Below are 23,308 nucleotides of genomic sequence, written 5' to 3'. Positions count from 1 at the left end.
TATATATATATATTTCTTTTGGTCCAATATGAGTCAGGTTTTCAGATCTGTTGAATCTCTTCAGGCATCAGTCTTGGACAGTTTTCTCATTTTGGTATTCTCTCGAGTCATGTAAAACATGGATGTGTATGGAGAGAAGTAAAATAAGGTTTCTTCCAACTGAAAGTTTAGTTAACTTATATCTTCCTTTAAATAAACCTCTTATAAAAGGATAAAAATACTGACCTAAGGAAGAACAAATGTTCTTATAGCAGTATATGTAAAAGCCTAATTAAAAACTGTTCCATGAAAGGTTTTCTCATTGAGTTGATGGAAGTTATACATGTGGAAAGCTCATTGTACAGGATCCTCAATATATCAAAGTAAATCACTATCATAGAGAGATGTATCATACTACATATCATATTTAGAGGCACTTGATCCCCTTGTTGCAATACTCTGTGCATAGCTCACCAAAGGAGGGTTCAGGGCACGAGCACACACAGGGAGTGGAGCTGCTGGATCCCCATCCAGAGGGCAGAGAGGGGCTGTCAGTGCCTGGCCAGAGCACAGAGCTCCCAGAGCTCCCCCACAGGCACCTACCCTGCCCTGGGGGAGCACAGCCAGTGCTCTGCAGGTGGGCATACACTGCCCAGGTGCTGCTGCTGCTTTTTGCCTCAAGGGTGGGATTTTTAACCCCTGGCCCGTGTCTAAGTTGCCAGTCTAAGCCTGGGAACTGGAAAATGCCTCCAAGCTTTTGCCTTTTGAGTCTTAGCTGCTGAGATTGGATCTTAAAGGAAAAACATAGATGGCCTCTTCAAAATATGCTATGAAGTAAATCTTAATATTTTTTAATATTAATTATCATTGGGGTGTCCTTTTTTTGGTCAGACTTGTAAGATGTGACTCTCAGAGCCATGCTTAGAATGAGTAGTAACTACTCATGCATTTAGTTCCAGTAGCTCCAATGAGATTATGCTGAGACTAAGTACTTTTTGCTAGAGAGTAGGGCCTGCACAACAGGACTCTAGCAAGTGTTGTCTACATAACAGCTTTATCCAAATAATTTTACAACTGACTATAAATAATGGGTTTGCAATTTATCTGACTTATTTAATGCATTTATTGACTGTTCTTGTTCTTACTGTTTCTTAGGCTACTGGAGAAAAAAGAGCTGCCCCAGATTCTGGCAAGAAGCCCAAGACCCCAAAGAAGAAGAAAAAGAAAGATCCCAATGAACCACAAAAGCCAGTGTCAGCATATGCCCTTTTCTTCAGAGACACACAGGCTGCAATTAAAGGACAGAACCCAAATGCTACATTTGGAGATGTTTCAAAAATAGTGGCATCTATGTGGGACAGTTTAGGAGAAGAACAAAAACAGGTAAATTGATGCAGGGTTGTCTCACAAGAAGTAAAAATAGTAATCCTTGTAGAAAAATCCTCCTACCTCTTCTCTGAGTTGCCCATGCTACTTGCTGATGTAGAACTCCACCTCTGTAGAGCTAAACTGAGTTTTGAACTTGCTGAAGACCTGGCATCTAATTTTTATGTTTTTTTCTTTGTGAGAGCTGACAGGTAGTGCTAAATGACTGTATTTGTCTTTAAATTTTAAAGGGCAGTTTGTAAAAGAGCTCAGGTTATAGTGTCCTAGAGTCCTCTTAAAACCATCTTTTGATGATTCCCATTTCAAAGCCCTTGTTTCCTATTAATAAGTTAGAAAAGAGGAAGGTACAGCATATTTACCATTTCCTTTGATCTGCCTTATGAATTTGTTACAAAGCGTGTTGATTTCCAACCTTTGAAGCCAATCCTCTGAGTCTCATTACAATGTTGCATGGGAAATGCTATCTCAAACTCCAACTGGGTACAGAGTGATGAGTTTTGTACTTCCTTGAGGGTTAGTCTTCTTCCCATACACATGGAAATGCTGCACATGGATTAAAGAGGGTTAAAAATACCCTTTGTTTGTTCCCAGTAACAGTTAATAGAAGCTTGTATGGGAGGACAGGTTCCCAGATTGGACACCTTTTGGCAAGAGATGAATAGTACTTTTTTCTGAAATACATTTAGAAAATTTATTCTGATCTAACAGATGATAATGAACATGATTTAAAGGTGAACTTTAAATTTAATAATGATTAAAAATACAGATTTAGTAATTTTTGCCTAGCAGTTCTTGTTCAACTCAATGGAATTCTCTCATGCTGACTTTGGGGCAAGTCCAAGCTCTTTGATCCACCTTTTTTAAAGGTGTACAGATTTTCTTATATGTAGTTCAAATATTTGTTTCGGAAAAAAATGCACAGATATATTCTGCTATTCTAGACTACTGCTGATACATTTTGGCATTCGTAATACACAATTTTCTAATATCCCTGCTACTTGGAGTCAATAAAATACTGTTTTCTGGGCAAGGAAAGAGTGCATAGGTAGTCTTGTCAATCAGTTTACTGCTCAGACTGATGTCAAATAGCAGCATTTTGTTATTCCTGATAATAAACATAAACTGTACTGCAAGTCCAGCAAGTAGCCCTGAAAGTCTGTAACCACCTGCAAGAATATTTAGGACTTTCAAATTGAGTGTTTTCAGGGGTTTTGGTCTATGTTTTTTGTTTCTGTGCAAGTGATTTTGAGAGCATTCTGGCAAAAAAAAAAATCTTAATAGTTGAAGTTGGTGAAATTGTGATCTCTTTTAATAGGTATATAAAAGAAAAACTGAAGCTGCCAAAAAAGAATACCTAAAGGCACTTGCTGCCTACAGAGCAAGCCTTGTTTCTAAGGTAAGCCTACTGTTGCCTTCAATGTAATTCAAGAGAGCCTTTATCAATGATATTGGAATATGTGGGGCAAGGGGGGGATGTTATGCACAATATAAGCAGAATCATGGCATTTCTGTAATACAGCTCTACAAGATGTTGTGCTGCTGCTTGAACCCTGCTTAGTCTCTGTAAAAATAATTTCATCTCTCTCCTGGCATACTAATGATTACCAGAAATCATCTTTGTAATTGTACATCTTCCCTGAGATGTGGAGGCAAAGTAATGCACTTCACCACAAAAAAGAAATTCAGTCATGAAAAATATACTGACCTTTTGACATTAATATTTGCAAGCTGTTTGCAGAGGTTTGTTTTTCCTCAAGTGCTGCTTCTCAAAGGACAGGCTTGCTCTGCGTGGAGTTGGAGAGCAGTTGTTGTGTGACAAAGCTTAAGTATTTTTGCAGGTGAGGGGAAAGAAATGTGTGGTGGCTCTGAATTTGGAGAGCACTAAAAAATGGACTAGCTGGCAGTGAGCCACAAGGAGTATTTTGGTGGATCCTGAGTTAAAATAAAACCTGTGAAGAAAACAAAGCTCTGCTGTCTTACTTGAGAATTTACCTTTCTAGACAGCAGCACTATACAGGTTGCAGTTCTGTTGCATCTGAATATCATAAATGGAAATGTGCTTATAGACATCTAAAATATGGGTAAAACAGTGGGTGATGATGTCTTAACTCCTGAGAATATTCATTTGAATGTACAACTGCTGAACATTAGTAAATCATATGGAAAGTTGCTGTGTATTTTAATTATTGAGTAAAAATATAACATCAGAAATTATACATTGTTTTTGAAAGCTGGAAGATTTATTCTTCTTGTATTAAGAAGCTGCGTTTTGCTGTTGCCTCTAAGACTTGGATAATATTCTAAAAGCCTTTCGTATCACAATGCTAAGTTCAAGATCAGCAGGAATTCTAAATGCCTTTCAGAGATATTATTTTGTGAATCTTAAGTTCCCTTTTCAAAACAATCAGGAATCATATTTTTTTCCCAAATCCATGGGACCAGGACTACCAAGTAACTTCTGGATAGACTGCAGGTGGAAATGACACTCAGAGTCATGGTATCTCATCTCCTCTAAATTAAGAAAAGCTGTAGCTTTTCACATGAGATGGTGGCTCAGGGTAGGGATGGGATAGACTTGTGCAGCACAATTTATTACAGGTAAATGTCTAATGAGTGTCAGTAAATTGCTCATTGGTTGGTAACTGATGGGGTGGGGAGTGTGTGTGCTGCTGACTCCCAAAGAGCAGGGTTTTTTAAAAACATGTAAATATATTGGGCCTGTTCTAGCTCTTTCAGTGACAAAATGTGTGTGACATCTGTGACTTTCTGGTGTTGATCAAGGGCACAAGTTAGTTTTTGTCTTAGTAAGACCTGGAGGTACCATATAGGGAGGCAGATAGAGAGGTGATGCAATGTACTGCTGATCAGTGTTTGTTTTCAGACTGCAGATTGATCTTTTCTGATAGAAAACAAAAGATGGCAAAGGTCTCTGAGTAGCTGTTACTTTTATTACCATGTAAACAGTAACAATGTTTTTTCTGTTGAAAAGACAATTAATTTCTCTTCCAAACACAGGCTGCTGCAGAATCTGCTGAGGCCCAGACAATTCGTTCTGTTCAGCAAACACTGGCATCCACAAATTTGTCTTCCTCCCTCATTCTGAATAGTTCCCTTTCTCAGCACGCCACGGTGTCGGCATCTCCCCAAACTCTTCAACAGCCCCTTTCCAGAGCCATTGCTCCAAAACCCTTGACCATGAGACTGCCAATGAATCAGATTGTAGCTTCTGTCACCATTGCCCCCAACATGCCAACAAACATTGCAGCTCCATTGATAAGCTCCATGGGCTCCAACATGGTGGCAACGCCGTCCTCGTCTCAGCTCAGCCCCTCCATGCAAAGCCAGCAGCACCAGATGCAGCAGCTCCAGCAGCAACAGATGCAGCAGATGCAGCAGCAGCAGCTACATCAGCATCAAATGCATCAGCAAATACAGCAGCAAATGCAGCAGCAGCATTTTCAGCACCACATGCAGCAACATTTGCAGCAGCAGCAGCAGCAGCAGCATCTCCAGCAGCAGATGAATCAACAGCAGATGCAACAGCAACTGCAGCACATACAGCTTCAGCAAATGCAGCAGCAGCAAATGCAGCACATGCAGCACCAGTCCCAGCCTTCTCCTCAGCAGCATTCCCCAGGAGCCCCGCAGATCACCTCTCCCATCCCTGCCATTGGGAGCCCTCAGCCAGCACCTCAGCAGCACCAGTCACAAATACAATCTCAGACACAGACTCAAGTATTGTCACAGGTCAGTATTTTCTGAAGATAAATGATCTTGCAACATGGCTTTGTGTTGATGGAGGGGTAGGGGTAAACCATATTTGGCTGAAAACTGTAAATTGTTGATGGTAGTTATGCAGGGATGCATAACAGATCAAATGATCCTCTAAAGTGTCTATTAGATAGGCAATAAAGAACTACAATGTAGCTGTGTATCATCTTTTAGCTGACTATAAATCATTTTGTTTAAAAGAAAAAATGCTGTTCTCTTTTTCATGTGATGCCTTTTTAATTTATTTAAGCTTTACCTACAATATGTGAATCAACTGGCCTAAAAAATACCTGGACCTTATGACTGCAAAATGGCCTTTCAGAGTTGTATGCTATAGCCCTTCTTTCTCTAAGAGTGAGTAATGCACTTCAAGGCAGTATGAGCTCATGAAGCCCTTAAAGCACAGTTGTAACTACCTGTAAAATTATGATTGGATTTCATACAATCATACTTGTATGACATGAGTTAGTTGATGGCATTTTTTGTCATGAAAAAATAGAGTAAATCACAGATTTTTGCCAAAGCTCTTATTTTTTTTCTTTTTCTCTCCTAAATGTCTTCGGAAAAACAAATGCAAGTAACTGGACATAAATGTTTGACCCAACTTTTCACTTCATTTCTCCAAATAAACCTGCCATAGTTCATAAGAAAATATATATTGACATTTACCCTCTTACGTTAATTCCAATTACAGAACAAATGTGAATATTATATTCTGTGTCGAAGTGATGAGTTTCAGATTTAATACACTGTATTTTTAAAAGGGAAATGCACTTAAATAAAACTGTTATTACAGAAAGCTAAGATGAGAAATGCAAGTTATTAATACGCTGTAAAACCAGTAGAATATTTAAATGAAACTCCACAACTGAATAATCAATGTAAATATTTTCTTTAAAAGTTGTAAGTTTTCATATCATGTGTTGTAAAGTTTTCATAAATGAGGCTTTAATGTAAACACTGGTAACATGAATTATTAATTGCTACATTGCTTATTGTGTTTTTATGCTGTTTTATACTTTTTTATGAGTTATGATAGCAGCAATTAAGTTGTTTGTATTTTGCTTATCTAAAATAAATGCTTTTATCTTGCTATAGAATAAACACATTTCGGTAAAACTGATGAGCTGTAAGTCTTTGATAGAGAAACCAGAAATGTTTCCTTCTGCAAATAATTTCTTGGACTTTTTAAAAAACTCCTTTGGATTTTTATCTGACATTCTGGGTGAACAGGTACCAATGGGAACTTGGCTCTTGTGCCCTCCAGGATGCTCTGCTGCAGAGTTGTGGGCAACTGCTCTGAGGTGTCTGTGACTCCAGAGAGAGGAGGCAAGTGCTGGAGTCACACAACAGTCATGGTGCCCCGTGCTGATGAGCTGCAGGAACAGGGAAGGGAACCTTTCTCTCAGACATAATGTTCAGAGATGGAAATCAGCACAAATTGTTTTTGTATCCAAGAGTTCCAGGTATAAACACAGCCACTGCTGTGGGCTTCCCTCTGTAAGCCTCCAGCTCCTGCCTTGGGCTGCTCCCGAGCTGTCTGACTTTTATGTTCTCGTTAAGGTAGAATGTGATGGAGTGGGGAGGATGGAGGGGGCAGGTCTTTCATGTGAAGGCTTTGGAAACATTAACATCCAATGTGTTGTCAGGTTATTAATGCTGATCCTATATTTTTGCTCTGAACAGAAAGGAGAGAGCCTGTATTTTCTTGTTTCCCTTCTTGTCCTGCAGTATCTGTGCTGTGAGTGCAGCCTGACCACTATCCCCAGTTGTCTGGCATGATTAATTACAGCATCTGTCCTGTCAGAAGCTATAATGAAGAGGTCTTGATAAAAATTGCAAATTACCACTGGCAACAATCTTAAACTGCTTATGATAAAATGAAAATTAAAAACAGCAAGTGTCAAGCCTGAGCAGAATCCTAATCCTGTTTGAGGCATGGCTACCATGCTCAGAGCACAACCCAAAAATAATGGAATAGAGATCCCCAAAAAGTTGCAGCCAGACTTGAGGGAAGAGGTACTACAGCATGTGAGTTTCTTCATAATGAATTCATCTTTCAATATTTTATCATCCTCAGGTACTCTGCTTATTATGTACAAATATTGAACAGCAAGAGATTCTAATTATAAATTTATAGATTTCTTGGAGCAGAAAAAATCATATATAAATTGAAGCTTTTCATAATAGGTGTTAGTTGACAGCTACCCATGCTCCTAATAGCCTTAGCATGATATCTAATAATGCCTGGGATGGAGGGTGTTTATTCCAAGTGCAAGGAAGCCTGTCTGCATTAGAAATGGCACAACAGAGGCTGGTTGGGAGAGATTTTGTGTATGTCAGTTTTAACCAATGTTACGTAACAAAGGAAACCATTTTATGGTCGTTTTTGAAACCTTTAGACAAATGTCTTCAGAAATAATTGCTAAACTGCATGTGACAGTAATTGTGTATTAGTTCTATAATTGTCATTTTGAAGACCGATGAAGTATCGTTGGAAAAATGTCACAAGTGATAAGAGTTAATTACAACTGAAGTCTGTTTTCAACTATTTGCAGCGAGAAGCAGGTGTTATTACACTCATTAAATGGTTTCATAAATCCTGGGTTTTATCACATTTGATTAAGAGCTGCTGAACTACTGATGTTCAATTCCAGGAAAAATAGTTTTAATTACTGCAGCTAAAAAAAAAAAAGAAAAAAAAAGAAAATTAATCATCAAGCAGGACCGTACATTTTAAATATCAAAATTTGAATCTTGAAAAACTGGAGCATCTCCCTGCTTGCCACAAAATTATATTTTGCATTACCCACAATAGCATATTGCAGAACATCTTGTGTTTCAAACTGTGCAAGTTTGTGTTCATGTTCCCTAAATCTAAGTGAATAACTGTGCTATCATAGGTCATAAATAAAACTGTTAGTTTAAATCGCTTGATATGCAATTTATACAAGAAAAATGCAATAATCTGTATGGTTTCAGTGTCGTGCATGGTTTTTAAGAATGTTTTCCTTCGTAGCATTTACAAGCACTTAACTGCTCCCTTCTTTTCCCAAGGTTTCAGATGCTTTATCACCTCGGTTAACCACATTCTACTTTCACATTAACCCAGGTTGACACATAATGAAAGAACATAAGGAGGTTTAATTTTTAGCTGACACAGGGTCATTAGTTTCTAACTTGAAGAACAAAGCCTTTAAATACCTCTGTGCAACATAATCTCAATTTTATATTATCACCTGACCATTGTGGTTTGCAGGACAGATGGATTAAATATCTCAAGTTTAACCACAAGTCTTGCACTGACTCTTTTCAATGGGGATTCCTATTTGAATGGCTCCTTTTTCATTTCTCACTTCATGGAGTATTTTGCAGCACTGGACTGCATTCTAACCTTTCCCTCCCCCCTTTGTTTGGCTTTTGTTTTGCAACAGCTGTTATTATCGTTTTTGGTCAGCTGTGATTGCTGGAGGCAAAATAGGACCAGATGGTGTTTTGCTATGCATGAATGGCGAGTTAGAGGAGTTTAGATTGAATAGGCCAAGTTTGAATGGTGTCTATGCACCACCTGCCCTCTTCAGCAGCAGCACACACATCATAGGAGCATGATCTGTCTCAGACCTACTAGAATTGGATGGGAATGGAGAGCGCCTCGTTGGATTTTCTCCATATTTATTGATCTTCCATGCACTAACAGCATAATGCAGTACACAGTCAATTTGAGTTAATTGGATATGACACAGCATGTACATGTAATCTATCACTGAAGTCTCCTGGTACACTTTAGGGTTTGCTGCCACAAGAACATGCAGTATTAGCCTGCATTAATAGGCTAAGTGGATGGAAGTAAACCAGGATCATTGTAGGGTTTCTAGGGTTTGATTTGACAAAATATACTGTAGTTTTACAATTGTACCCTTGAAACTGCCAGAAATGCAGTTAACTATGAACATTTCTGATTTGATAGACGAGGGCTGAGTATTTTGTCACAGAAAAAAAATATTTGTCATTCCCACACATTTCTGTGAGGCTTGCCAGTGAAATTTAAGCAAATGTATGGAGCAGCATCCACAGGGATGGGCCAGAGGCATTCGGAATAATACCAAAGGGCTGCTTTGGTAACCTAGAACTGGTCAGAGATGTGGAATTTATATGTTATATAAATATAAGAACTATTGTCTGCTCTGTTAAGGCTCACTGAAAGACATGGGGTGTGAAAGACTTGTGCCTGGACGTTACAGAAGAAAATACATGGGTTATGAGTAATGAAAAAATATATAACACTAATATATAATACATAAATTGCTTGCATTGTTACAGCAATTGGATGTCTCAAAGCCTACTTAATATGTGACTGAGGGCTGCGATCATGCTCTGAGTTGGCAGGAGCTGCTCACTCGGCGTCTTTGTCTGTGGTGTCAGGTAGCCAAGTGAGCTACTTTATTATGAAAATTGCATCCAACTGAAAAAATGCTAAATATTTTCAAGTGCCTGTGGGAAAAGCTAGGTTTGTATTAAAGGATTTGGTTCTTAAAGTCACCAAGAAGTTAATGCTTCTCAGGTGCATCAGAGGGAGAGAATTTTCGATTATAATACGAAAATCTTTGAGAAGTGAATGTATTGCTTTGAACAAGCTGCTGTGACACTTCAATAGCCTACACTGGAGATTTAGAATGCATTCTGTTTACCTCAGTTAAAAACCAGAAGTGTTATTTTAAATAGTGGGTTTTGTCCAAGTTCTTGGAGCATTAACATCTTCAGGCCCTAAACAAGCCAAAGCAATGGAGAGTTTTCTTAGAAGGTTTGAAATTAAATTTATTATTATCTTCTAGTTAAAAAAAAATTTTGAACAGAAAATTATACTTGTCTTGCAGTTATATGGACACTTCTTCCAGGTATCATTTATTCTCCTTCCTCTCCGGGAATATCTTTATGATGCAGTTACCTTTGGTCTCTTATTTTTCTCCAGACTGGAGTTGCTACATCATTGTAACTCTGCTGTTCTAATTGTAAAAGAGAGGCTTTCATCCAGAAAATAATTTAAAATGAGCTGATAATTCATGTATAAAGGTAGTAATTTCATTGAAGTGACTACTCATATGCTCTGTTACACAGTTGCTCAAGTGCTTTCATAGGTCAGGGTCTAATTGCAAAACACTGTATTTGTTTTCCAAACAGATCCAAGTGTTTATAATAATAATCAGAACCTAAAAGTAATCTTATGTTTTCTGCATTTTCTTTTATTATATTCTATTCAAAACAAGTCATGGGTCTCATTTTCAAGTACAGTACAGTATTCTAACCTTAGTGCTGGTTCAATGACTGACTCATCATAAATGTGTAAAGAATTACCCACCTGATGAGGAATTGTATCTGCAGTCATTTAGAAGGGATTCTACTGTGCACAGGTCTGAAAACTTCTACCTGGATCAGCAGTCACAGCTCTTGACTGAGCAGATGCCTTAACCAAATATTTGTATTTACAAAACAGAGAAGTAAATGCAGGCAAACGAAGTGCCAGGGTACCTGCTGGCAATATTTGTGAAACCTAAAGGGTGTATTTACTGCAGGCTGCTTTATTTTAGTGCTACAGCCCATACTGTCCTGATAACAAACATATACATTGCATCAGCACATAGACAATAAACAGTAAGTTAAGTACATACAAAATAAACCCCTTGTGTTACAATTTTCTTACTGGTAGTTAAAGGTTCTTAATCTTGCAATTAGTTTTGATATTCAAGGAATCATAAGAATTGACCGTTAAATTTTTAAAAATAGTAAGTAGCTGAACCATTTCTTACTTTCCTCTTCCTAATTTTGAAAGTGAAGAATATTCAGTGTCTGGAAATCAGAACTCACTTTGGAAAATTCTGCTGTATGGACTGTTGATCAGGGGATTATCACTGCTGCCCTGATGTACATGTTTACATATATATATATAAAATAAATAAAATCTTGCACCTAGCTTCTACCTGCTCACCACCTGTGAAAAGCTGGTCCTGAAGAACTTATCCTCTTTCACCCCCCTTCATGTTCCTCCTGTTCCTGTGGGTCACAAGGAGATTAATAGATTGTGCACATACACAATACATATTTGTTTTACTAAAGAGATGTCCAGATGGGTGCACCTAATCATATGTGGCAAATGTCTTAAGATATACATAAATCTAGGCATGCATTTGGGGATTTTGGGGTTAACATGTTAGGTGCTTTGCTGCACGGACTGTCAAAGGATTTGGTTACTGCTTAGCATGCCTTGGCATTGACAGAATATAGATGAAGCTAGTGATAATTATCATCCTTGTGTAAACAGACTTTCTCCCTTATAGAATGGTGGCAGATAAATCTATAAGGGTTTTGGTCAATTACAGCAGACACGTATTTTACAGCAAATCTTGAGCCCGTGGTGAAATACATGTAATTCTGAGTGTCAGTTTAGATACTTGTGTTTCTGTAAAAGCTGGGGAATCTCTTTTTTTCTTCCTTTCTTCCTTTAACCCAAGGCAAATGAAGTTATCCTTCACTTCAGAAAATGACCAGAACTTGCTAGCAGGCTTGGACAAATTAATCATCCTTGAACAAAAATCATGATACTTTCACAGTCATTTCTGTTGGTGTCTCCTGTAGCTGTACTTGGCTTTAAACTGAAGGTGGAGTTTGTTCCAATTATTTCTTTCCATTTTCAAAGCTGCTGATCAGCAAAAAAAAAAAAAAAAAAAAAAAAAAAGAACTGATGCACTGCACAATTCTGCATCCCTGCCTGTTCAGCTGCACAAGAGGCAGCGCCCACTGGGAATGGGTGCTGGTTCCACCAGGCACAGCGGGATGTGGGTGCAGCACGGGCTCCATGCTCATCTCATTTCATGCCCCTTTGGTGTGAGATGTCAAAGCAAGGTATAAATGATAATTTCAAAGGGAGCAGAGCAGCCCACCATGGTTCACTGCATCCCCTGGTCCCTGTGGCCATGGGGAGTGCAGCTGCAGCCTCTGCTGGGGCAGGAGATCTCCTGGTGCCAGGGGGGCCCGTTGGCAGCAGCACCACTGAGCTCTGCACTCAGAAATTAACACGAGCTTTGTGGTGCACTCAGGACTAAATAAGAGCCCATGAAGCCTGTAAAAATAATCCCAATGATTTCAGGATACTTTGGAGCAGGGCTTAGCTGAAAATGGACAGAGAAATGCAGCCATTATGAGCATGCTTGTAATTTTTTCCAATGACGTAGGAATATTTCTTGGAGAAAGAGAATTTGAAGGAGAGGGAGGAACAGCAATTTTCCTTCTGAATTGAGAAAATGAAAACTGTTGGGTGTGTGTTGCTATCACAGCAAAGTGTTTCTATCCAGGCTCAGTGTTTCAGCATGTAAACAACTTCCACTGAAATCTGCAAAGTGCCTGTGCAGAGCATCTGGGAAAATATTTGTGCTTTAAATGCATTAAGCAAAATGATAATGTTATTTGACTTTGGTTAATCAATAACAGAGGAGAAATATAATGCTTTAATAAGCTTCTGCCATACAATACAAAGTCAGTGAAATAAAAACCACTTTGCTATTTTTTTTAAATTGCATAAATTACCGTGGGGTTTCATTTTAGGGAGTGTGGGGTTTTTTTCCCCTATCGTTATCTGTATATTTTATCTGCAGTTTGTTGCTTTAGAACAACGTATTTGTCCACTGTAGACAAAATATGCACTTTGTTCAATTCCTTACTTGAGGTCAAATTCTCTTGAGGAGAACAAGTGTGGGTTGTGTAGCTGTCAAAAGAGGGTTTAGTGCTTGACCCTAAGAAGCATTGAAAGCCCAGATCTTTCTTTTTTAATTGCTTTTCATTTTCATTGTTTGTACTTTATACTTAAGAAGGGGCCTCTGCACAGGGGAAAGCCCCTGCTTTCGTATTCACAACCAGCAGCCTTCTACTGAAACACCTCAAAAGCTTTTCACAGCAAGAATTTGGAAACCACTGCCCTGTGTCAACTGCTGGCGCATAATCGGGCTGCACAGGGAGGGGCTGAGGCAGGATGTGGGGTGCACGTGCCCAGGCAGGATGGGATGGAAGCGCTGTAGGGATTTGGGGCACATGCATAAATGTTCTGGCCATAAACAGAAAGAACAGAAGGTCTGTAAGCTTGGATGCAATAAAGCAGGAGTGTGAGTCCAAAAGGTGAGTTGCTGAATCAATGTTGTTTAGAAGGTACAGACAATAGTTGTTTAACTGGACACTCACTGAGAAGTTGATGATACACTTTTATATTTCTGTCCTCCAACAGAAGTTGTCTTACCTTCTCTACAGATGGTATTTATATAGTGTGCACAAGATATGGGTTAGAAATAGCCATATAAAAGGCCAGATATTTTTTGAAATTATTCACAATTACTATTGTGTAATTGGAAACTGTAAGTTTTGCATTACATTTTATATTATAGAACTACAGTGCAATTATACTTATCAAATCTATTGCCAGTATGAGGTAACCTTATTTGTAAAAAATGCAAAATGTGTTCCTAACTGGACAGAGTTTTGTTTGACATACAAATGTGGTAAAGGTGATTTCAAATCCTTTCCATCCACATGGTAAGACTGTTGACCTTATCTTTTTTTTATCTTGGGTACTAACTCAGATCTCCAGGGCCATTCCAAGGGAGCCAGGAGCACATGAGGACCAAACAAACAGATGGACTGAGAAGCAGAAACCTGAGCAGTGGAGGAAGGTCACCTCTTTGGAAAGTTACACAACCCTTGTGGGAGCCTGGCTCCCAAGGAGGGTGATTTCAGGTGCTTCCAGGTGGGAGGAGAGCACTGCACAAGCCCTGCCTCTGCTGCTGAAGGCAGGAAACAGAATAAAAGACAAGGAGATGACAAAAAATTGGTTATCTATATAAATTGAGACAAACTACATGCACTATGTATTCTGGGACAACTTGCACCCTTAAGAAACCCTGACAGGGAGCAGTTGCTGGCCTACCCAGAACAGAGTCTCCAAATAGGCATTCATGTGGGGAAGCATGGTTTTAATGACACAGATCTCCAGTCAATATCTGGGAGCCAAGGAAATGCAAGGGTACATGAGCACTCTGTATCAGCATAATCTGCTTCAGCCAACAAGAAGCATTTCATAGACAGCACAGGAAAATTAAAGTTGAATAAGTCAAAAAGACTTACAATGAAGAAATAAAATAGCATTCAGGTTGAGAGTATCAGAAAAAAAAAACAACTAAAACAAGACAAAAACACCTCCAAAAACAAACAAACAAAAAAACCCGCCACAAAAACAAAACACAAAACCACAAAAACCCCAAAGACAACACTCTCAAAATTACAAACTGTAAGAGCTTTCATGTGTAGCAAAAAATTCCTCCAGAATTGTATTTGTTGCTCATAACAGGCAACTGGGAATAACATGACAGGTTTGCAGAGTCCCTGCAGGGCGCAGTGCACATACAGGCCCTGTCCTGGCCTTGTTCTTGAGGGCAAATGTTGCTTTCTGCTTGTTGCCACTGGTTCAGGACTCATTTTTATGCAGACTCCAGGCCATGTCATTACTCTCTGCTGCTGGTTCTCAACAGCCAGCCAGGCCCAGCCTGGCAGTGCAAATGGAAAAGAGACTCTCAGGATCCTCACAGAAAATCCCTGAGACAGGAGGGAGCCATCCCTGGGATGTGGGCTCGTGCAGGCCCTGCTGAGGATCAAGGGCACTTTGCTGGCTGCACCAGGCATGAGGAAATCAGAATTATGAGGCAATCAGAATTATGGGTCCCCCATCCCTGGGAGTGTTTCAAGACCAGGTCAGATGGGGCTTTGACCAGTGAGGTCTTTGTGGAAGGTGTCCCTGCCTGTAGCAGTAAGGCTGGAACTAGATGAGGTGCTCTTTAAGGTCCCTTCCAACTCATACCATTCTATGATGCTGTGATTCTTCTGTCTTCAAATACCTTCACTGGAAGATCCAGAGCTACAGTCAATACTAATTTAGGGTAAGAATTATTTTAATGCACATGCAAAAAATCCCATGCAAAATTAAAAGCCTGGGGAGAAGGAAAGGGCAGAAGAGATGATTTCCAGCCTGTGATTCTGCAAGTTTGATTGATTTTTTTCTGTTTCTGACACGAGGCTCTTTAAATTGCAGCATCTTGGGGTCAAGGATAGAGTTACAAAATCCTTACTGCTCTTGGGATGGTAGATGTTGTACCATGGCACTGATCTGTCTCTGACCTCTGACGCCACTGGAAAGTGACTGGAATCAAAGCACTGAGGAGAAAGGTGGGCCTGTGCAATGGATTGGAGATGCCCACAAAAAGAGAGCAGTTCCTGGCGTTCCATGTCGGGGGGGTTTGGTGGGTGAGAAGTGCAGCATCACCACAGAGACACTCACCTGGCTGATCTTGTGATGGATGTTGGGATTGGGCACAGGTCCCTGTGGGCTGACCTGGTTGTATTCCAGCCCTCACTGTGCACTGCAGAAATTCATCTTCAGGCCCACTGATACTCAGACCATACTGATTCAGCACATGCTCAGAGGTAAAAATCTGCCTACATTTCATGCATTTTAATTACAGAAAAATTAAACAACAGAAAAATAAACACCAGTAAAAGTCCAGGTAAATCAATCCATTCTAAATCTCCCACAGGTGTCAAAGGCCTCTGTCAGCCTGGAGATAAGCTAATGATACCTGTGGCCTGCCAGGAGACCATGTCTGGTTACCAGCATTCTTCCACTTTGCCTTCTTCTCCTTGGATTCAACGACTCTTAAGCTCATGCTTAAAGTTAAGCTCCTTATGAAGTATGTTGCAGAGTATAAAACATAATTAAGATTTAGGAACAGTAGAAGAGCCTGTAACTGCTCATAATCCAACTCTTCTTTCTCCAGACCTGGAAAATAGAAATAACGAGCCTTCCCAAAGGTTTGATGCTTTATTTTATTTTATGTTTTGGTTCTTTTAAGGATTTCACTCTATAAAAGTGGAGTAAGAAGAAAAGTTTGTTATAGGGGTTTTTGTTAAAACTGAAGCAGCAGAATAAAGAGGTGGCTTCATGAAAAGCTGAGCCAGGTCACTATTATTCTTGGTGATTAATTAACATCTGTGATGTTTAAATGTTGATAACTGCACCTGTTTCTTTAAAACATCCTCTTGGGGTTCCTGTGTTGAAAAGCAGAGGGTGAGAGGCTGATCAGCTGCAGCTCAAGACAAATACTGCTGTGACTAAGATTTGCTGGTCAGGTGCTGTAAGAAACTGAGTCCTTGGAATAAAGTAGACAAGTCATTCTTTTGTGAATTTAATGCCACTTGTATAAAAAGTAATTAAACCCTTACAGTATCATATGTAGAATTTCCATCCCATACTTTTTGATTAGGATCACTGGGATTTTAGCCATCACCTCTTGAAATCCATCGTAAAGCTTGTGGTGGCTTTGGAGCTACTGGACCAAATCTTGACAGCGCAGCTTTGGTACTTTTATAATGTAAAATAATTATTATAACTCAGAGCTGTGCTTATCTTCCTGCTGGCAGCAAGGTGAAGGCTCTTTGAATCAGAGCCCAACATAGTCCTGTTCACCCTTGCAGCCCTAGATGAATGATTGTGAGCAGTACTTTTGCAGGTTGGGCAAAATTTGGGGCTTCAGTTGATGCTGAAAGAATTGATACTGTTTCTCCTTACAGAGAGAGTGAAGAGTCTTGCTTTCCACACTTAGGCATTTAAGCAGCTAGTAATTAAAAAATAAAAAGTGCTGCCTTCACTGTCCCAATATTTGCTCACAAAGCAACATCAATATTTTCCATCTTTACAGAGAGGTGGGACTAGATTTTCTGCTCTACTCCTTTCCTACTTTTAGTACATATACAACTCTTTTAAGCAATACAGATTTGATTAAAAAAAGCCAACCCAGCAGCATAAACCAAAACCAACTGTGTTCATTGAAGCGTTGAACATCATAGCTGCTGCTTACCATTCTCATTCATCTGGCGTTTACAGAGAAAGCCTGTCTTGATATCTTGAAGGCACTTTTAATGAGTACACATCATGAATTTTCCAACTGCTTTTAGATTGAAAATGATTTCCTTTCTATTTGTCAGAGAATCATGTTATTTTACATTTTAAAAGGTTCTTGCACACCTCCCCAGCACCTGGATTGTAAGTGATTATTGGCTATTGTAGTTTGAAAATGAAAGTTGGTAGAATTTACTTCAGGCCTGTTCAACTAAATAAAAAAGTTAACTTCTGCTTCAAAAAAAAAAAAAAAAAATAAAACTGCCACGTAGCTACTGTAATCTCAGCTAAATATCTGCTTTGATATATTCATGCAAAAGGTTAAATCCTTCTCTCCTCTGTACAGCACCTGTACCAGCCGTCCCATCCACTCTAGTAGAATATTCAACCTGTCAGACTCCTCCTGTCAGGATGCTAAAAGGTGATGAGGGTTCAAAATATGGACTGTGTAGGTGCACAGTTTGTGGTAATTGGGAGTGGGGCTGGGATGGGGCTGGCCCAGCCTCATCCCCAATGGGCTGCAGCTGTGAGCAGCAGGTGAGCAGCACTGACAGCAATGAGCCATGGAGTGCCCAGGGGCACTGAGCAACCACCAAAGGGAGCAGAGGGCACACAGGGGCAGGGCATGGACAGTGAGGGGCACACAGGGGCAGGGCAGGAACCATGAGGGGCACACAGGGGCAGGGCATTAACAGTGAGAGGCACACAGGGGCAGTGCATCGACAGTGAGGGGCACACAGGGGCAGGGCAGGAACCATGAGGGGCACACAGGGGCAGTGCATCGACAGTGAGGGGCACACAGGGGCAGGGCATTAACAGTGAGGGGCACACACACAGGTGCAGGGCATTAACAGTGAGGGGCACACAGGTGCAGGGCATTAACAATGAGCAATGAGGGGCACACAGGTGCAATGCATCAACAGGAGGGTATAAAAGGCTGGGCTAAAGAACAAGAAGGGTAGATGCTTTTCTGCCTTCTAAAGAGGTAAGGTGTTACTCTGTATGGGATGAGGTTTTCTGATTTTGTATGGTGGTACTCTGTGTATCATTGCTGTCTCAACTGTGACATGTGCTGCAACAGGACTCAAAATCATCAAGGAAAATAATTCAGGTTTCTTCAACCCAGAAATAACTTCTGGTTTGGGAAGCACCCTGATAAAATTGGTTGGAGGCTGGAAGGTAATCTGGGAAAGCAGCATGTTCTGTGTGTCTTGTGCTCACCCTCATCTTAGAGCAGCTCATTTTGGACACCGGAGATCAGGCTGGGTAAACCTTTGCAACCCTTTTTTTTAAGTCTTCTTTTAAATGGACTTTTAAAACCAGTGCAAAGGTTACTCTGGCTTTGAAAAATTTCAGAATAGGGAAGGTAAAGCTTAAACAAACTCTATGGACAAAATTCATGAGAGTGGGAAGGCAAGTAAGTGGGAAAATTTACTATATTGGGTTAAGTCAGTCTTTTCCAAGCCCTAAGCCTAATTGCCAAGCACTGAGCAGTAACTGATAATTTTCTTTCTTTCTCAAACTTTAGATACCTTAGAAGTATTTTCTTAGTTTGCTCAAATGCTGCTGAAGATGAGTATGCTCAGCACTGACCTGCTCTGCCACACAGGCCTAGGAAGTCTCAGAGGGAACAGATGGAGGCTCCTGCCTGTAAGTCCATGGCTGCTGTTTGATCACCACTAATCAGGAGACTTTACTCACTGGGCAGTTTGGTGTAAGAAAATAGTGCATATTTTAGTCATAACCTTGTAAACCTTCACTTTGCATTTGAGAATGTTTTGTATGAGAAATAATGAACCATCTCTACCCACGTTAAATAGATAATTTAGAATATGAATATTAAGCCAAATCTGAAGAGTTACTGTGAATTAGTCTGCAAGGAAGAAAACAGGATTACAATTTAAAGATTGTAATTCAATGGCTTAGAATTTGTACCACTTCTCATTCTCATTACATTTGCAGGAATTAAGCACTTCTGTCACACAATTTAGCATTAACTAGGATAAAAGAGATTTATTGTTTCTGTTGTTATTTTGATGGTCATACAGTCAAAGGCAGAGAGCAGCCAAAGCCATCATTATTTTTCATGTTGGTATTTTTAATGTGGCATGCATTACTGTCTGGGCAAATATGGCAGGGAGTGGAAAGGCTCATACCCCATGTATGGTCTGAAATTAAAATCTTGCTTTGATGGCCTAGCAAAGCCATAACTGTGCTGGCCAGCAGCCTGCTTCCCACCGTGACCCCTGCAGAGGGACCATCCTCCCAGCATTGCAGGGGTGGCAGAGTTAAAGGCTGCTGCTTCTCTGTGGTGTGGTTGCCCACACTGGGAGCACTTTTAAAGTGTTCTCACTCTGAATCCAGTGGTTGGGTTTGTGGTCAGACTATTAATAGTGGCCTTTGAGTGGATTCCTTGAAACGGGAGGCTTGGCAGAATCCTGGCAGTTCTCTGGGCTTAAGCAATTTAATGCTCATGCCTGGGATTTAGCATACAGTCTGTTCAGTGCTCATATTTAAGGACAAATTTGCAGACAGGGAGCAGAAAAATGACTTGGTTTCTAGCTAGCTATCACATATGGCTGTTCAGTTTTTGTGTGAGATCTTAGACTTGTTTTCCAAAACGCAGCAGCAGAGAGTATGATCGCAGTTCTTATGCAGAAACAAACAAAGCTCTCTTTATGCAGGAAAGCTGTTTGTTTGTTAATGATCTTATGCAGGTAATAGCTAGTAGTAGTGATGGCAATTCATTGCTTGGAACACATTTACACAAAATACTTGTATTTATTTTTGGGGCAGATGACATATACTGACTTCTTCAGTCCAGATATAAAGAAATATCTGTTGTGTTTTACAGAACAACTGCCTTTATTCTCTCTTTTCCTTTGTCCCTTGAGGTTTAGAGTATGACTATTTAATTAAAAAGATTGAATGAGAGACCAAGTTTAATTTTTTCTAAACAATAAACTCCAACATACTCAACAATGTCTCATGCCTTCCTGGCATTTTGACGTACGCCTGCAGCAGAGTCTATTGAATTTGGTATGTGACTAAAATCTAACAAAGAACACTGTCTACTGAACTTTAAATCTGCTTGGTTAAATCATTCAATGTGCTGTACAAGTTGTACAGCTGAAATTGAAAATAACCAGAGCCCTTACAGAACTTGGCCAAGAAGCAGCTTAGCTAAAATTCTCAAGATAGGACTTAGGAACTCTAGGGTAATTTTTACAGTAAAAAACTCACTGAAATGATTGCTTTATATGAATCCATCTTATTTTCTGCTCTTGTTGTTTATTCATACTCCATTACTACTTAAATTAAAACTGTGAGAAATGTATTTGGTTGGATCCTTGCAGCCAGTTGCCACAGTGCTTGTTATTTGGGTAAATATATTACTGCAGTAAGAGCCCTGTCTGACTGGGCTGCAGAATTGGCTCAGCACTGACATCCATACAGTTAGACAATAAATCCTTCTTTTTGCAGGATGTAAAAACAACCAAAAAAAAAAGCCCTGTACTGGAAAAATAGAAGTGTTCTTTTGCATCTCCAGTACATCTGTTTGTCAAACAGCACTCTTCAGGGGAGACACTTCCATCTATTGACATATTGTAAATAATAATAAAAATATCAAAAAGGCAATACATTATCACATTTAAATAACAAATAAGCAAAATGAGGCAACACCCACTGACCTTTGAAAGATCTACAGAGACCACATTTCATGCTGGAAAGGGTCTAGAGAAATGGGCAAAAGGACATGAGAAGTCTCTTAGAAATCTAATGAAGTGCTGTTTGTTACAAATCCTGGGCTAAGGATTCAGCTTTGGTCAAACTCTGTTGAAATTACTAATTGGAAATAAAAAGTGACCATATTTATGAACTGTTTAATACAATAATCTGAAGCCATGTTCAACTCAAATGACCTGTTCCACATGGAGATTGCACCCTGAATTATATCAGGACAGTTAGACTGAAAATAGCAGGTTCCTATTGCTTTTTGGTCAATTACCATAGTTAATGAATGAAGCAAATTTTTTATTACAATTTAATTACCCAAGATTGTTCAGCTCACTTACAGCATCTGGATTTTTTTTTTTTTAGCAAGAGCCTGCATGTTGAATCCAATTTTTTAAAAATTAGAAATTAGATCATCTAGAGCATGAAGAGCTTGATCCAGCACTGTGCATGTGAACTTCTCTACCCAGAAGGATGGGAGAGGAGCCCCAGTGTCAGGGACTGCATCCTCCTGCATTTCAGAGTAGAACTACTACACCCACCTTGGTGCCGGTCTTCCCACCTTCCCACTTTGTGCTGGAGCTGTGTCTCAGCCCTGTATTTCTCAGCACCAATGGCTGTGACCGGCAGCAGCAGAACAGTGGGATCTATATAACTACACTCTCAGGTTTCAGAGACTTCTGCACATGTGGGAAGTCAGTTGCCTTAACTGTTGAGGAAAGAGTTCCTCTTATAAACTTTCCTTGCATGTCCTGATGCTGTACCCCAGCCAAAATGGCACCCTCAGCCTGGACACTCCCAGCTTGGTGTGGGCTCCAACCCAAACAGAAGGGACTCAGCTCTCATAAAAGGGATGCCTGGATGCCACGAGAGCACTTCACTGCACTTGCAATGAATTTGGCATATTCATTGCAAAATATCCTCATGGCTCAATGGGCAGGAAGTACCTGTGGTACTGAGATGCACTCCTGCTACCGGAAGGCATCAATTCAACAAATGAATTATTGAGTAAAATTCTATGGTCAGACTAAGTAATCACAGGGATTCCTTCTGCCCCTAAAATCTATTATCTTAATTCTCTTTTACCCTAGGGCCATTTTACACCCCTCCAGCAATGTAAATGGACCTTAAGGATTGAATATTTATATCCCCTTTGAGGTATTTTTCTGTTGCCAGAGTGATGCCTCAGAAACCTTTGTGTAAATGAGAATAAGGAGCTCTGAGTCCCTCAATTGCCATCCTGGAATTTGGCTCAGGGGGCTGGGGTTTTGCTTGGTTCTGTGGTTTTCCATGTCTGATCAATACATGTAGACTGTTTGGGAGTCCTTGTTTTAGAATTTCATTAACATTGATTCATGTAACTTTGTTTATGTCTTTTGTGCTGGGGATTGGCTAGTTAATGACATAACCAATTAACCACCTGCCTTTGGCATAGTGTTCAAATCAAGGTGTGTATTTTTCCAACATGTGCTGTGAAATCATACCAACCTGTGGAGGTGTGAAAAGAAACCAAAGAGTAAATCTAAAATGGTCTGGACTCTAATCTTGGAAACAAGTCCTAATGGCTCTCTGCCAGACATCAGATATTTCTGGGGTGTGGGTGAGTCTCTGCTGGTGAGAATCTGAGTGGTACAAGGAGCTGAGTTTGAAAGTAGAACTACTTGACCTAGGGTTGCCTATTATTGTGGTTATGTGTCCAAAATTGGAATTTCTCCATTAAAACCTGCAGTAGGATGGCCCTGATATGTATTATACATGCACATTCTAGTAGCAGCTTTATCTTTCTTGTGGCCTAAATGTAATCCAATAATAAACAAAAATTCCTGGTGGGTTCTTGGATTAGATGAACATCTGCTCACTAATCTGTTTTTAAACTGCATAGTGGCTCTTTCCTGTAAGCTTTTCACTTGGATGAAAAGCTAGTAATAGATCAATAAATCAATCTATAAAAAAAAGACTCAGAAACCAAAAGATAAATTCAGGTGCTCCAGGTTCCTGCCAGATAAACACTGGCATTCAGCACTGCTGCCTGCACAGAGCTCTTCACTCTGCTACCAGCAGCCCAAATCCCTCCTACAGTGAGGGCTCCTTTTGTTTCACTGGGCATTGGATGCAGTGATACAAGCCATGACACATGGCAGGAGAAAAGCAGACACCCCAGGACAGATTCCTCTGTTGCATAATTCCACAGCTGAGAAATGTGCCAGGGAATGCAGAATTATGACCAAGACTTTTCCAGCTTTCCTTCTCATTGTCTTCATGGCCTGGTAGAAAACTGTGACAGCTGGAAATGAGGGGGGAAAATGGAGCTTTATTGCTTACCAGAGTAGTCAGATGGCCAGTCATTCAGTTATTATTGTAAGAAGTGTTCCTTTTTAATGGGTCTGTTGCAAATCTGTGGACCAGGGCTGTATATTTGTAGGGATGACTTTTTAGTCCCAAAGTGCTCCT

The 23,308-nt window shown here is 40.0% G+C and overlaps 1 protein-coding gene across 2 annotated transcripts in view; it reads left to right on the top strand.

Moving 5' to 3' along the window:
• Nucleotides 1-5,935, top strand: part of TOX3 (TOX high mobility group box family member 3) — a 73,871-nt gene extending 67,936 nt beyond the window's left edge. For both annotated transcript variants that reach the window (XM_058034378.1, XM_058034377.1), the window contains exons 5-7: nucleotides 1,135-1,362; nucleotides 2,681-2,761; nucleotides 4,381-5,935. In XM_058034378.1, the coding sequence (XP_057890361.1) occupies nucleotides 1,135-1,362; nucleotides 2,681-2,761; nucleotides 4,381-5,127 (1,056 nt within the window). In that variant the 3' untranslated portion in view covers nucleotides 5,128-5,935. The remainder of the gene's footprint in view (nucleotides 1-1,134; nucleotides 1,363-2,680; nucleotides 2,762-4,380) is intronic.
• The last annotated feature ends 17,373 nt before the right edge of the window (nucleotides 5,936-23,308 follow it).

This window comes from Melospiza georgiana, chromosome 14 (genome assembly GCF_028018845.1).
Source record: "Melospiza georgiana isolate bMelGeo1 chromosome 14, bMelGeo1.pri, whole genome shotgun sequence".
In the NCBI taxonomy this organism is placed as follows: Eukaryota; Metazoa; Chordata; class Aves; order Passeriformes; family Passerellidae; genus Melospiza; species Melospiza georgiana.
The sequence above is the reverse complement of the archived record's forward strand: the minus strand, read 5'-3'. Positions and strand labels throughout refer to the sequence as shown.